The sequence below is a fragment of the Spermophilus citellus genome, assembly GCF_964194105.1.
Source record: "Spermophilus citellus genome assembly, chromosome: 1".
NCBI classification, from domain to species: Eukaryota; Metazoa; Chordata; class Mammalia; order Rodentia; family Sciuridae; genus Spermophilus; species Spermophilus citellus.
This window is the reverse complement of record NC_138182.1, coordinates 27130077-27145210: the sequence shown is the minus strand read 5'-3', so window position 1 is coordinate 27145210 and position 15134 is coordinate 27130077. Positions and strand designations below refer to the sequence as shown.

At 38.2% G+C, this 15134-nt stretch overlaps 1 protein-coding gene and 1 long non-coding RNA gene across 5 annotated transcripts in view; one reads left to right on the top strand and one right to left on the bottom strand.

Moving 5' to 3' along the window:
* The window catches only part of USPL1 (ubiquitin specific peptidase like 1), a 38345-nt gene extending 30627 nt beyond the window's left edge, over nt 1-7718 (bottom strand). Inside the window, exons 1-3 of one of the 4 annotated variants that reach the window (XM_081280186.1) lie at nt 7580-7718; nt 3778-3944; nt 3182-3310 (exon numbers count right to left, since the gene is read on the bottom strand). In XM_081280186.1, the coding sequence (XP_081136312.1) occupies nt 3182-3310; nt 3778-3876 (228 nt within the window). In that variant the 5' untranslated portion in view covers nt 3877-3944; nt 7580-7718. Of the gene's footprint in view, nt 1-3181; nt 3311-3777; nt 3951-7579 lie in introns of those variants that run through there. The other 3 variants (XM_081280187.1, XM_081280188.1, XM_081280189.1) reach the window with 3 other exon arrangements.
* Nucleotides 7719-8305: 587 nt separating this feature from the next.
* LOC308641528 overlaps nt 8306-15134 on the top strand; it is a 42187-nt gene continuing 35358 nt past the window's right edge. The window contains exon 1 of the long non-coding RNA XR_014020466.1: nt 8306-8419. This is a non-coding gene — a long non-coding RNA (uncharacterized lncRNA). The remainder of the gene's footprint in view (nt 8420-15134) is intronic.

The following is a 15134-nucleotide window of genomic DNA, read 5'->3' as shown; positions in this document are numbered from 1 at the left end:
ACAATCAACCCCTCACTGTGGGCAACAAAGTCTACCTCCTGCTCCAGGGATATGCCTCTAGCTATTTTCCCAAACTGTCCCTCAATGAATACAACTAGTATGCTGGTCTTTTTCCCAGCATACTTAAAAATTTTTTCTACTTAAAATTTTAAAAAATTCTTTCACATCTATGCTTCTCCTTCTGTCTGCTCCACTCAGGCTTTTATCACCACTGCTTCACCCAATCTATTCTTCCTGAGGTGTCCAAGGACCTCCAGGTCACTCTAGTCAAAGATGAATTGGGTTGTCCTCTTCCCTGAGCTCTCAGCAACATCTGACAATAACTAACACATTCCCTCCCTTCAATTTTTCACTGGACTTCCTGCACAATGCACTCTCTTACCTGGTTTTACTGCTACAAACTTCTCAGACTCTACTGTGGTCCATTTCATCTTCCCAACTTCTTAATGTTGGAGTGGTTCAGGGCTGTTATTAGACCTCTTTTATCCACTCCTAGGGGAACTCTTCTAACTTTATGATTCAGTTAGCCACATGCTCACGACAACCAAGTCTTCTTCTCTAATCCCAAACTCTCCACATACAGCTCCAACTACTTACACCACATGCTGGTAGCAGGCCTTCCCTGGCCCCCGGGGCCCAGCCCCCAGTTCCTTGTTCTGCATGTCAAAGTGGCCAGCTCACAGGGTCATGATGCAGGCTTGCGGTTTCATGTTTATCTGCCTCAGACATATGTGCCTTTTTGGGAACATCTTGGCCTTCTCGGAGCTTCCTGATAAGGGACGGTCACGGTAACCCAAGAGTAGCAGGTGTTATTCCTCCCCTGTTTTGGCTAAATTTCCACTGCAGTTATAGAAAGTATATAAGGGAACAAAACTTGGATAATAAGGCGGCACACATGCCTCCTCCTGGATGAAGAACCTTGGTGTCCTGTGAACTCTTTTAACCCCGACGTCTCTCGCCGGACTCGGTCCATTTCGCCGGACGCGGCAACCACAGATGTTACAAGTCTCAACCTTGATTATTCTGACCTCTCAGGGGTTTTAAGCTTTGTGTGAGAACTGGGAACAAAACTAACTAGTCTCCTGGATTCAGTTCTTGCCCATTACATTTATTTTTCAACCCAACAGTCACAGCGATCCTTTTAACACATAAATCAGAATATGTTACTCTTCTGCCAACTTCCTTACTACAGTTCCTCACTTCAACCAGAATAAAAGTCAAGAGCTTATCATGGATTGTAAGACCCTACATGGTTCAGTCCCCAATTATTTTTCTAACTCATCGTCTATCACTCTGCCTCTCACTCAAAAGCATCTCAGCTGGTTTCAGTGCAATAGCATAAACATGACAGGAAACCTCTCCTCTCTCGTGGCCCTCCTAGTGCTTGCTTCTCCTAGTGCCTAGGATGGCTCAATACTCTCCACCCCACCCCCTCAGGCCTTTGCTCAAATTCCACTTTCTCAATGAAGCATTCTCCCCACCACTCTTTAAAACTGTGAACAACTCCTCCCAAACTCCAGTTTTATGTTTCTTAGTAGCACTTTTCATCATCTGACATAAAAAAATCATACTTCACTTGTTATTGTCTTTCCAAATCTAGAACATAATCTCCTCAAGGGTAAAATTTTTGTTGTTGCTTTATTCATCCCTGTATCCTAGCATTGTATTGGAAAAAGTGCCAACTCAGTGACACTCATTTGCTAAATAAATGCATAAGGAAATTTGTTTCTATTTGTAAACACGCCTGGGATTGTTTTCCCTCAAATTACACCAAGCAAAATATCTATTGCCAACTGTGTGATGTTGCCTTGTATTCCCAAACTGGGCTGTTCATTAGATTCATTCTCAAAAATTACAAAACTATAGAAATATGGGCCAACTTTAATGAACAGTGTCTAGAGGTGAGAACCAGAAATATTTTAATAACATTCCAGATGATTCTGATGAACTGCTAGTTGAGCTGGAATAAACAGGTCTGAAATTAGCTCATTACATTTTCCTTTTTTTTTTTTTTCCTTTCTGTACTGGGGATTAAGCCCAGGGCCCTCACACATGTCAGGTGAGTGCTCTCCAGCTGAGCCACATCACCTAGCCAACAGACCTGAAATTAGAAAACCACAATCCAATCACAGCTCTGGCACTCTATAAAGATCTTCTATTCCCCAAACCCTCTGAATCTAGGGTGCTTGTTTTGTTTTGCACAGTGCTGGGAACGGAATCCAGAGACTGACTCATGCTAGATAGTGTGCTACCACTGAGGCACATTCCAACCCTGAATATCTTTTCTTAAAAAAAAATGGGAATACTTATCTTGCAAAGCTTTGAGAATTAAAACATGTACAAAAAAGTTTCATAAAGTGTCAAGTACAGTAAAATGTAGAATATTACGGGATTAATAAGCTCCTATATAAATGTTGTACTAGTGGATACAATTACTATAATTAAAACATATTTAGAGCCTTTTAAAATTTTTAAGTACAAACTACTTAGCAAATAGAATAATACTGTTTTGGGACTAATGATTTCCGAAATACTTTTCCAGGTAAATTAGAAGGTAATAACTTTTCCAGTCTAAAAGTTCATAAACCAAAGAGAATAACTACTACATGCTAATAACTAACAAGAACTCCCCACCAAAGTTAAAAAATAACGTATGCAACAACTAAGAAATCCAAATGGAAAAATGACATAAAGAACCAAACAGATTTAGAAACTCAGATTATCTATGTGTTAAAAAGCTACATTCTAGGGGCTGGGGTTATGGCTCAGTGGTAGAGCACTCGACTCACACATGCAAGGCCTAGGTTTGATCCTCAGCACCACACAAAAATAAACAATTAAAACCAAGTTATTATGTACAACTACAAAAAAAATAAATATTTTTTAAAAAATCTACATTCTAAAAATACAAATCGAAACCGGGTATGATAGCGCATGCCTACGTCCCTATAACTTGGGAGGATAAGGCAAGAGGATCCAAGTTCAAAGCCAGCCTCTGCAACTTAGCAATACCCTATATCAAAATAAAAAATTTAAAAAGGGCCAGGAATGTGGCTCAGTGCTTAAACACTCCTGAGTTCTATACCCAGTACCAAAACCAAATTGAGTAATAATACAAATAATGAAGAAAAAAAAAATCAAAAGACTAAAACTTATGTGCTATATTAGATTAATACTTTACCTGCAGATCCTCACACAAAGAGATAGATTCTTGAAAACTAATTCGGTATGTCTTTAAGGCTTTTACTTTTCCCTTCTCTCTACAAGCGGGGCAATACCCATCTGAGGTAGCTTTAGCTGAATTATAATTCTAAAAGAGAAATAAAGCAATTAAAATGAAAATATTTTTAAATCATATCAAATTACAGAAAGTTCAATTAGAAGTGTCCTGGCAAGATTAAACACGGCAAATAAAAGAAATGCATAAGGTTTTAAATTTAACTATTACTGAAAAAAGAATATCATAAGAATTAAACTTTAAGTGTTAAAAACAGCATCCATTTTATTTGCAGGAAGAAAAAAAAGTAGCATCAACTGCCAGGGAAAATGTATGTTCCATACTTTCAAAGAATAATAAACTATAAGGTCTGTTCATACATCAATAAACACAGAGAGGTAAACACATTAAATTAATCTTTCGCCATTGCTGTAAGATTTCCGTGGAAGATACACCATTTTAGAAGTTAATTGGTAAAATTAAAACTGAATTTAAGTGTCAAAAATAGAAGGGGGGGGGGAGAACAACTTTGTACTGAGCCAAAAAATAAGTTCACTAACTTTTCCCAAATACCCCACCATAGGGAGTGAAGATACCCCTATATCAGCCCCTGGTCCAATCACTGGCAAACCATTTCCAATCTTCGGAGAATCCATCATTCCGAGTCATTGGCTAATTTATGTCACTTGAAACATGTCAATATCACTAAGGATTTTTTCAATGAACCCTGGAAAAAAAAAGTCAATAGACAATTAAATAAAAATTCTTATTCTAAAAAAGAGCTATGATATTTTACAAAAGATACATATTTTTAAGTATATGTTGAGAGATCTATATTCTAGGATAAACATATTCTAAAATTGTGATCATGAAGTTGAAAATATCTAAATTTATATATTAAGCAAATGTGTGAGGAGAGGGCAGAGAACAGCAATTAAACAAAATTTGTTGTAGACGCAGACACTATTTAAAGCACCCTATATTCACCAGAATTTGAAAATGTAAGTTTTTAAGAGCCTATGCACAAGTTAAAACAAATAAGCCAGCATTATAATGAGAAAGTCTCTAAAACCCCCCAGATTCACTGTGTTATTACTTGACAGGGAAAAAAGAACCAATGAACCACATACATTCCTACTGTTTTCAACCCCCAATACCTCACCAATTGAGAATGCTACCTTTTAAAAGTTACCAACAAAATATAAAATTCATGTTATTTGTAAACAATCTGTACCAGAACTAAAATATAAACACTGCCATAGTACAAATTACACAACAAGCTTGTTGAATGTAGTCGCATGAAACAGAACCATATTCAGTAAAAAATTATGACACGCAGCTCAGAATAAGGAAAAAGTTATTAAAAGCAGTTTAAAATATAGAAAAATCAGACATAAGAAACTTAAGTAAGGCAAATTACCACTTGGCTACAACACTGTTAAGTAACTTCAAGCATAAGTTACTAAAAAGCCTAAGAAACTACAATTCTACAACAACCATCTTCTGGGAATCAGTGGCTCACAGATTCACTTTGAAAACTGGTTATACTATTCTGTTCTAGCTGTATAAATTTTACACACCTTCAAGCCAAGGAATAATTTCAAAGATTAAAAAAAAATTAAGTATCAGTGAATCTCAATTTCCTATTCCTCTAAACCACAGACAGGGTTTCTTAACTACAGCACCACACTTTTTGGACCAGATTAATTCTTTATTGTAGGTGCTGTCCTGTACATTGTAGAATATTTAGCAGGATCACTGATCTCTACCCATGAGACAACCAAAAATGTCTCCAAATACTGCCAAAATGTACACAAAGAGATAAAAGTGTCCCATTGAGAAGTACTGCCATGGACTGGGGTTGTGGCTCAGAGGTAGATCGCTCGCCTATCATGCGTGAGGCCCTGGGTTCGATCCTCAGCACCACATGAAAATAGAATAAAGACATTGTGTCCACCTATAAGTAAAAAATAAATATTAAAAAAAAAAAAAGAGAGAAGTACTGCCATGAAAGTTACTACAAGGTGGATGCTTGTTATTTTCAGGCTCTTTATGGACAACACCAACTTATGGTCTCTAGCTAGTTATAATCTACTTACAAAAAAGAATTTCAGGGGGCTGGGGTTGTGGCTGAGTGGTAGAGTGCTCACCTAGCACATTCGAGGCCCTGGATTTGATCCTCAGCACCACATTAAAATACATACATAAGTAAATAAATAAATAAAATAAAGGTATTGTGTCCAACTACATCTAAAAAATAAATATTTAAAAAATAAAAAAGGAATTCAGGGGCTGGGGTTGTAGCTTAGTGGTAAAGTGCCTACCTATCATGTGTGAGGCACTGGGTTCAATCCTCAGCACTACATTAAAAATAAATAAATAGGGCTGGGGATGTGGCTCAAGGGGTAGCATGCTCGCCTGGCATGCATGCGGCCGGGGTTCAATCCTCAGCACCACATACAAAAATGTTGTGTCCGCCGAAAAACTAAAAAATAAATATTAAAATTCTCTCTCTTAAAAATAAATAAATAAATACATAAAGGTATTATGTCCACCAACAACTGGGGGAAAAAAAAAAAGAATTATAGGATACAGGAAAGAGTCAAACTCGTACTGTCCAGAGTGACTATCAGCACCAGTTTTGCACCTGCTGATCTGGGCTAGAAACTTGTTAAACTGTATCATTCTAAGGATTAAATGAAATAATGCATGTCAAATGCTTAACACTTGACACATAACAAATTTATAACTACTCCTAGTCCTAATTTCCTAATTGTATTTATTTATTTATTTATTTATTTATTTATTTATTTATTTATTTTTGGTGGTGCTAGAAACCAAATCCAGGGCCTCACACATGCCAGGCAAATGCTTTACCACTGAGCCACAGCTCAGGTCCTAACTTTACACTTAACTATGCAGAAACTGTGCAGTGTACTTTCTATCATTCTGCAGCATTCTCAAGAGATACTGATAGGCTAAGTATCTTCAATATTTTTTTTTAAATAAAAATCTCCATCTGCCTGAGGGATCTAGGAAACCATTTCAGATTGTTCTCTCTCTCAATTACAGACACAAAACACAAGGAGCCTTCAAATCTTCTCTCTGACACTACCACCCAACATTTCAATGGGAACAGCTGGTAGGTTGTGGAAAGAAATAATGAATATTCAAAATCTCCCCCCAAAAAAATCGTTATTAAAAAATACCAGAGATAGGTTCTTCAAGTCTTCTTTCAAATACAATTTACTCTTATATGCAATCCAGGAGTGGCTAATTACAACTAAATATGTCCCTTCACTGTCTTCTATTCAGAAATGTGTTCCTCCTCCCCAATCTCAACCAAATCTTGACATCTCCAGCCTCCTAAATATAGACTAGAAAGTGTGAATCGTTCTCTGCTTTTGTTTTTCTTTTCTTCATGTAGTAAAAGTCACCAAAGTCTGTGGACAGTTCTTTGGAAATGTTTCAAATTCGTACCTCTCTATTCCAATCTTACTCCACCCATCTCTGTCAAAGTGATGCTCCTATAAAACAAGTCTGAGTTTGGCACTGCTCAGCTTAAAAACCGCCTACTTACTGCAGCCTGATTATAGGAAAGTCCATCCGAACACCTCAGAATGACCTAAAGATACTAAGTACTATGACCTCATTGCATGGCGAAACCAGCCTAGCTTTAGGGTCTCCCTCCACTTCACTCTTGGCCCCTTTCTTCATACATCCCTTTTCGACACTTCTGTAAGCCACTGATGCTCCAAAGGTCCTCAGTATGCACCCAGTTACAGCGCAATGAATTTGTTAGTGAAGCTAACCATGGGGATGGCAAAAAGCACCCAATTAAACTTAATTCACAGTGCTATGTGAGAAATGATAAAACCCAGAGAAACTGTGCTCAAAGGAGCTTGCACCCATTTGAACTTGCCCTTGGGACCAAGTGGGCTCAGCACGTGAACTCTCAAAGGCCAGGCCACCAGAGACTTAAAGGCGAGGAACGGGATCAGCTTTTAACGGCCACCCTGGTACCAAACCCCAGGTGTCCTGAAACAGAGACGGACTGGACAGACACACGAGAGTTTCAAACCCCAGCCCTGGAAACCCCCGAGACGCCGCGTTCCGTTAACCCTGCCCATCTCCAAAGCTTCCGGGAGACGGAAACGAACTCTGGTTTCTCTTCAGCGTTTACCTCTCTGTGACCAAATAAATCTCTTAACTCCAACTCTTATACCTTAGCCATCAACCTTTCCCACCTGAACCTCGTCCCTGCCCATCCTTTCAGCGTGCCCACTATCCCATAGGGCATCTCAGGTGTTCCTTTTTCCTTATTTCGAAAGCCGAAAGAAACTACTCCCTCTTCTCCTTTACCTGCAATTGGAACTCCCCCTCTTCGTACCGGATCGGTCCGAACTCCACACCACCTAGTTGTTACGTTCAACCCACGTTCCCTTCGGAGTACTCCTCCCCCACCGGCATCTCCGCTAGGAAAGCAACTTCCGGTTCGAGTCCGCGGCAAAAAAAAGTCCCCCTTCCTGCTGCACGCGGGGCTTGAAAGAACGCCGACGTCGCGGGGAAGGCGAAGATGGGAACACTTCCGGAAGGGATCCGCAGAGGCGTGGCTGTGCGCCCTGTAATCGCAGCCGCAGTTTTAGCTGCGGCTAAAACTGACGAGGAGGGGCGGGGCGGGTGGCTTCCAAGCTCGCCGAGTGTGAGTGGTTGGGTTTGGGGAGGCGATGTTTCTGGAAGCTGCTGGAAAGCACTAGAGTAGCGGAGGTGACGCCGACGGCCAGGGGGTGGGGCGTGATTAAAACTAGTGCGCGGCCCGCAGCGGAGGGATTACGCTGCTGAGGAAAGAGCGCCGTGCGTCTCTTTGCGCCCGGCCAGGGCCGCGCGACCCGGGGTTGGCCACCACGGGGGCCCCCGAGTGACCCTGGGGGTGGCGCAGCAGAGGGGAGGACTGCCATGGAGGCTCTTGGCTGGCTCGTCTCCTTGGTGCCACGGTCGCCACGACGGGGCCACGCCGGGCACCCCTAGTCGGCTCGCTAAGCCTCGGTGAGAGCCGAGCTGCCACAGTGCCTGTTCACAAAGGGTCACCACACACGGAGCTGCCCCTCCCTTCTCCCTAAACCCCACCTTCGAGGCCAGGGGCTTTTCCACCAGGATTCTGGGGTGTTTCTCCTCCTTTCCTCCCTCCCAGATCTTCTAACGGTAAGGGGAGTAGCGAAATCCCAGGGACGCGGCTCTCCATGACCCGTTGTGACTCCTGAGTAGCCGACCCGTCCCTGCTGCACTGGTCTCAGCTGCCCTGCCTGGTTTTAACTTCAGAGGAAGGGGGAGTTCTCATTGAGTTGATAAGTTGCAAGGCTGCTTTCGTAGGGAGGTCATGTGGTGCACGGGACGTGGTGACCGCGTCTGCTGTTTCTGGAGTCTGCATTCTAAATCTCAGGGCAGCCTATTCAGAAGTACTTTGGGGTTGGATTGTTTCTGGGTCCTAGGATAACAGTTTGTAGTTTACTGACTATCTCTTTACATCGTCACCGTGTTGGGCATTTTGGCCTGTGGGTTTCTTTCAAGTGCTCAAACGAAATGATTATATTCTGGAATAATGCTGATGCCTTTGATAGGGTGATAGGAAGGAAACAAGTTCCATGTAGGAGGAAATTAATGACTAAAAGAGATTTTAGTTTGTGGTGTTTCTGAATGTCAATGGCCAAGAAATCCAACAAAGAATTGTTGGTTTTTTCCCTCCAGATGAAAATAGGCTGGTTAGGTTTTATTTACTACTTTTTTTTTTGTAGTTGTACTAGATTATTAATATACTGGTGCATTCGTTGTAAGATCTAATAATAAAAACATTCATTATTTTGAATTTATGAAAATTTGGAAAAGTAGTATTTCCTCCTGAAATAATAGCTTTTTTCTTGCTCTCCATTGCCATATCCATTTTTAGAAAGAAATACAGTAATAAACACTTGCTGAATGTTAACTCAAATTGAATAAAACCAAATACAAATGTAGTAAAAAATTTGAGATTGCAAAACAACGTCATTGACTAAGTTATGTCAAAAAGTAAACGTTTACAAAGTTGATTTTTATTCTTTGAGTGCAATTTTGATTTTTTCTTTTCTTTTTTTTTTTTTTTTTTTTTTTGGCCAGGAAAGATGTTAATATGACAGGAATAAAATGGAGATGGATGGGGCTTCAGTTATGGAGAAAAAAGATTTTAGTTGTTTTGGTTGTGTAATGACTCCAGAGCCTTTCTCCTTGTAGGAAGTTAGGAAAGTCTTAAAGGAGAGGATTCAGATATAGGCGATTAGAAGAATTTGTCTAGAAAACTCCACTTACATTTGTGTTAGAGAGCAATGGTCCCAAATTGGTAAAATTGTTTGTATTTCTACTTATTCCTTAACCAGTGTATTTGGAATCCTTTGAGTACTCCAGTGGCAGAGTGCAGTTACCTTCCAGTGGCTTCAAGCTATTGCCTTCACTCCCTTGTCAGCAGCATGGAACACAAATTACACTTCTTTATTTCCATTTATAATCTCACGTTTAATACATGGAAGTTTGTTTTTATTATTTATTAATATAGTGAACGACTATAGTAGTACAATGCCATACAATTAGGATCTCCTTTTTTTTTTTTTTGCGCTTCATTTTCTCTCATGATGTCAATTCTTAATAGATTGGCTCTTTAACCAATAAACTTTTTTATCTCAGATCTGGAATATAAAAGCTGCCTGCTGTGATTCCTTGTGTGGCTTCATCCAAAAGACAGAGACAAGTATTCATACTTCTTAGTAGCACCCTGCAAGTTCAGTGTCTAATCCCTTATGTAAATCTAATATTCAGGAAGCTTGGAAAATCAAAAGCTTTTGAAGTTTAGAGACACAATTCATCACAAAATACAGCCTGCATTAATGAGAATTACATAAAGTTTTTATTCCATTTGTTTTTCTAAAACAATATTAGTAATTATGATTGTGGGGTTCTGTTCTCGGTCACTGTTTTATGGAGTGTTAAATAATGGTTTGTGTACCTTGCAACATTTTTAATTCCAAGAAATTGTTTTTGTATCCCCCCACCCCACCCCCAGTTCTGGGAATTTTGCACCCAGGCCTCTTTACCCTTGAGCTACATCTCCAGCCCTTTTATTTTTGAGACAGGATTTTGCTAAGTCGCTGAGGTTGGCCTTGAACTTGGAATCTTGCTTCTGCCTCAGCTTCCTGAGTTCCCTGGCATTACAGGTATGAGCCACTGTGCCACCAGGCAAAAATTCTTAACACACCTAACTAATCTAATTTCTGAAATACAGCTAACTCTTGCATTTTAGGAATTTTGAAACTATTGCTTGTCAGTAAAGTTGTGCTAGGCATTGTATATTTCAAAACTTAACTTTAAGGGCTGGGGTTGCACATGTGAGACGCTGGGTTTGATCCTCAGCACCACATAAAAATAAATAAAATAAAGGTATAGTTCCCAATTATAACTAAAAAAAAATTTAAAAAAAACTTGAGACATTTTAGTATTTGTCCTCAGTGATTTGATTTGTTAGAAGGGAACATGCATTTATTTATTCTGCTCTATAAGTGCAATTGTAGAGAAAAGCACAAACTGTAAGTGTAGCCATTTAGTGATCCAAACAAGAAATTATTAATCCCAGGATTTAAGGTTGTTTTATACTTTAAAATTTAGATAAAACCTGACAACTTATAATGTAGCCCAAATTTACTTTTTGCCCACACAAAATGAAGACAGTATGATAAAGAGTCTTACAACATAATTTGGAATATCTGATTTCTATTCCAGAGTATCTATGTGACCTTACACAGGTCACTTAATTCTGAAGGCCTTGGTTTACAGATTATAAAATGAGAAGTCTGAAATAGATGGACATCTTAGAAAGGTCTTTTATAGTCCCACCATTATACCTGCAGATATTTACTTTTTAAAAAGTGTTTCCCACTCAGGACATCCCATTTCCCCATAAAGTGCTATCTTATTACTCTAAATTTGTTGTGGTGTTTTGGGTTGGTAGTATATTCGTATGGTTCAAAATTCAAAAGTGTATGTAGTGAAAAGTCTTCCTACCACACCTGTTCCTCAGTTACCCAGTTCCCTGCCTAGGAAGCAACAAAGGCTAACAGTTTCTTGTATATTTTTTTAATTATGCATATACAAGCAAATAAGTACTATTGGTGTTTATTTACCCCTCTTTTGACATAAGTGATATATACAATGCATGCTGAAATACCTTTGTTCACATATCTTAGTTATTGTTCTCTATTACTTAGCAAGCAGTTTGTTGTTTTTATGGCTGCATAATATTCCATTAAGCTTTTTCATTATTTCATCAGTCCTCTCCCCTTTTGGATATTGAAGGGTTTTTTTTAATCTTTATTTAAAAGTATTGTGCAATGAATTACATTGTATATTCACCTTTTTCCACCTATGTGAATATATCTGTGCCCTTAATAGTGGCACAGATGCATCCCCTATGTCATAGTGGGATAATGGAGTCAATGTCCTGTTTAGTTCTAAAGTAAGCACAAGATCTTGGGTTTGATCCCCCAGCACCACAAAAATAAATAAATAAATAACCTGAAGTAAGACTAGCTATATGAAGTCACATTACCTGAAGGACTGCTTCTACATTTAATCTCTAGAGGAAATAGGTGGTTTGTGTTCAGGGACAGACACAAATCTTTAAACATTAAAATCATTCAGCACAGCAAGATTTTCAATAAGAAACATATGAAAACAGACTGTCTTCTGTGCTTCCAAACCAATGCTTATTCCAAAGCATATGCTATTTAAACTTATTTTTTCTTATACATTTGGCTAAACATGTAGTTAAATTTGTCTATGATGCAACTGCTGTGCATTGTCATTTTACCAATAAGAAAACACCTAAAAGAAGTAAACAGTTTACCCAAATTTACACAACACAGTGGCAGACCTGGGACTAACACCCAAACCTTCTAATTTCTTTCTTTTTTTTTTTTTCAGTTTTTTTTTTTTTTTAGTTTTATTGATTTTTTTTTAATACACAACAGTGGAATGCATTACAGTTCTTATTACACATATAGAGTACATTTTATTTCTAATCTCAGACTATTCCAACATATCATCCACCTTCATAATTAAGTGGGTAGCTTCAGCCGTAGACCTGATCTGAGAATGCTCAGTGGTTAGGGACTGCTTTAGGTACATTTTTCTCTTCTTAGACCTTAGACTAACCTAGAGTTCAGAAAGCAGCAGTACATTTTTCTAGCAACAAAATGACATTCTATAAGTACTTTTTGAAGTAATCACACAACATGCTGATTAGCAATCAGGAGGCCTCCCAATCAAAAAATTAAGCTTATATAGAGAAGCATTCCTAATTGAAACATAGTTGTCAATTCAAAATTAATTTATCAGTCATAAGGACTGAAAGGAATTTAGGATTATTTGGAAATGGGTAGTCTGAAATTCCCCAGAGTTCATGCCATCATTTAATTTAGCCAGGAAATTTAAAACAAGAAATCACCAAGAAAATAAAAACAAACAAACAAAAAAACATAACCAGAAGAGAGTGATAATAGAAACAATAGCAAAATAATCGAAAAAAAAAAGTAGAAGGTTGGAAGATGTGCTGTAGTAATGGCATTGCATCACATGGCAATGCTATTCCTTGTCTTTGTAGAACTTGCTCTTCTCAAGCTTTTGATCTCAGCTTCAGTGTCTTATATCAAGTTGTCCACCCTGTTACAGAAGCCCTCTGTCCTTTACACCCACACTAGTTTTTTATTACCACTTACTGCTGTTTTCCTCATGGAATGAATGTGTAATAAATACATATATATTTACTTTCTCTGTATTAGGTTCTGTGAGAACTTGGACTACATCTGTTTTGTTCATATGGTGCCCAGTACATACATAGTATGGACTTGAATGATGATCTTCGTAACTTCCAATTTCCAATTAAAATGGTAGACTTTTAAAATGGAATATTGTCCAGGTTTTTTTTGTTTTGTTTTGTTTTTTGTTTTCTTTTTTGGGGGGTGGTGTTGGGGGATTGAACCCAGAGCCTTGTGCATGTTAAACAAGCACTCTTAAAAATGAACTACAGCCCTGGCCACTTAAGATGGAATATTTTCAATAGTATATTTCCCCTATATTTTTGTATGTATTAGTTTCAGTGTATATGTCATTGAGAAAAACATTAAATTTGTCAACAAGCATCCCTTAAATATGCAAGGCACTGTACTAAATATAGGGAGAATCAAGGTGAATAATGCATGGTCCTTATCTCTAGAGAGGTAGAAACATGTAAACAGGTGACTGTCCTGTCACACAAAGCAGAATGAAATTTTAATTACTCAAGTTGCAAAGCAATATTCTATAGGAGCAATGGAGAAAAAATTAATTATAGGCAGAACCTCAATTAGTTGAATTTTTACTTTGGTCTTGACCCATTGAAAATGGAACTGACCCATAAATAGAGAAGAGAGGTGAATGAATGTTTAACTTCACTTTTTAAAAAAAAGTTCTTGAAATATTAATATTGACCACAAAGCATATGTTCTTTTAAAATCTCAGTTATAGAGGCCCCTGATCTTAGCTGGGCATACTAGCACATGCCCGTGTTCCCCGGCTACTTAGGAAGCTGAGGCAAGAGTATCACAAGTTTGATAATAATTTGGCAGCTTAGCAAGACCCTGTATCAGAATCAAAAGGGCTGGGGATATAACTCAGTAGTAGAGCACCCATGTGTTCAATCCCCAGTACCACAAAAATATTAATAAGGGCGGAGATGTGGGGATGTAGCCCAGTGCTGGAGTGCTTGCTTAGTATGTGCAAGGCCCTAGATTGAATCCCCAGTACCACCAATAAATAAATAACTCCAGCCTTAAACTTTATACTTCTAAATTGAGGCTAACCGTAAAATCAGTTTGACTAGGTTGGCAGTTCCCAAATAGTAGCTAAGTGCAGTCTAATGATTGGATTGATTGTATTTTTACTGTTATTTGGGGGCTAATAATTTGTAAACTAATACAACCATGGAATGGTAAGAATAGACTCATATGTTTTAAAGAGCAAAACCACTGACGGTATTTAATGTATGATTCTCTAATCACATAATAAGTAAAAATGTAGACTGAGTTTTTGTGATCTAATCTGATTTCTTGTTTAATTTTACTTTTGCTTTTTTTTTTACTTCTATGTTTTCCTAAGCAATATAGACCTCCATCTACTCTTTAAAAACCATGCCAAAAAAAGTACAGGTTATAGATTCAGAGATCTGATTTCAACTTGGCCACTTATTAATTCTGGTGCTGCCACTGTTGAATTTGTTTCTCCAGACATTAACTTCCCTGAGGCTCAGTTTCATCTATAAAATGAAAATATCTACTAGTCCCACTTTTGTTATTTAACTAGTTTTGTGACTTCAGGCTAATTATTTATTCTCTTTTGAGCTCAGTTTTCCATGTATGAATGAAATTCTCTTAAATGAAGTAATATGTACAGCAGTGTCTGGCAGTTAATAAGCCCTCGCAACAAATGTTGGTTTCTCCTCATCTAAACTTTGCCTGTCCTTCAAAGTTCACTCTAACGTTTCAGTTGCTAGTTCTTAGCAGCCTCTCCTTCCAAAGTTGTACTTGCCCTATATGCCTGGGTTCCTAGATAGATACGGATGGCAGTACATTGGGAACTTGTTAAAACTGTAATTGTGTGGGTCCCATTCATGATTCCATGAACATGGAATGGGGATTGATCATCTGTATTTTTCTTCATCAAATTTTCTCCTACTAATAATCACAATTGCTCACCTATTTGTTAATAGTCACGTGCCCATTATAGTTTACATTTATTATGTAATTCTTAAATAACCTCTCAGGGTCTTTGCTTTGTATCCCAAATTTACTGCACATTTCATGCA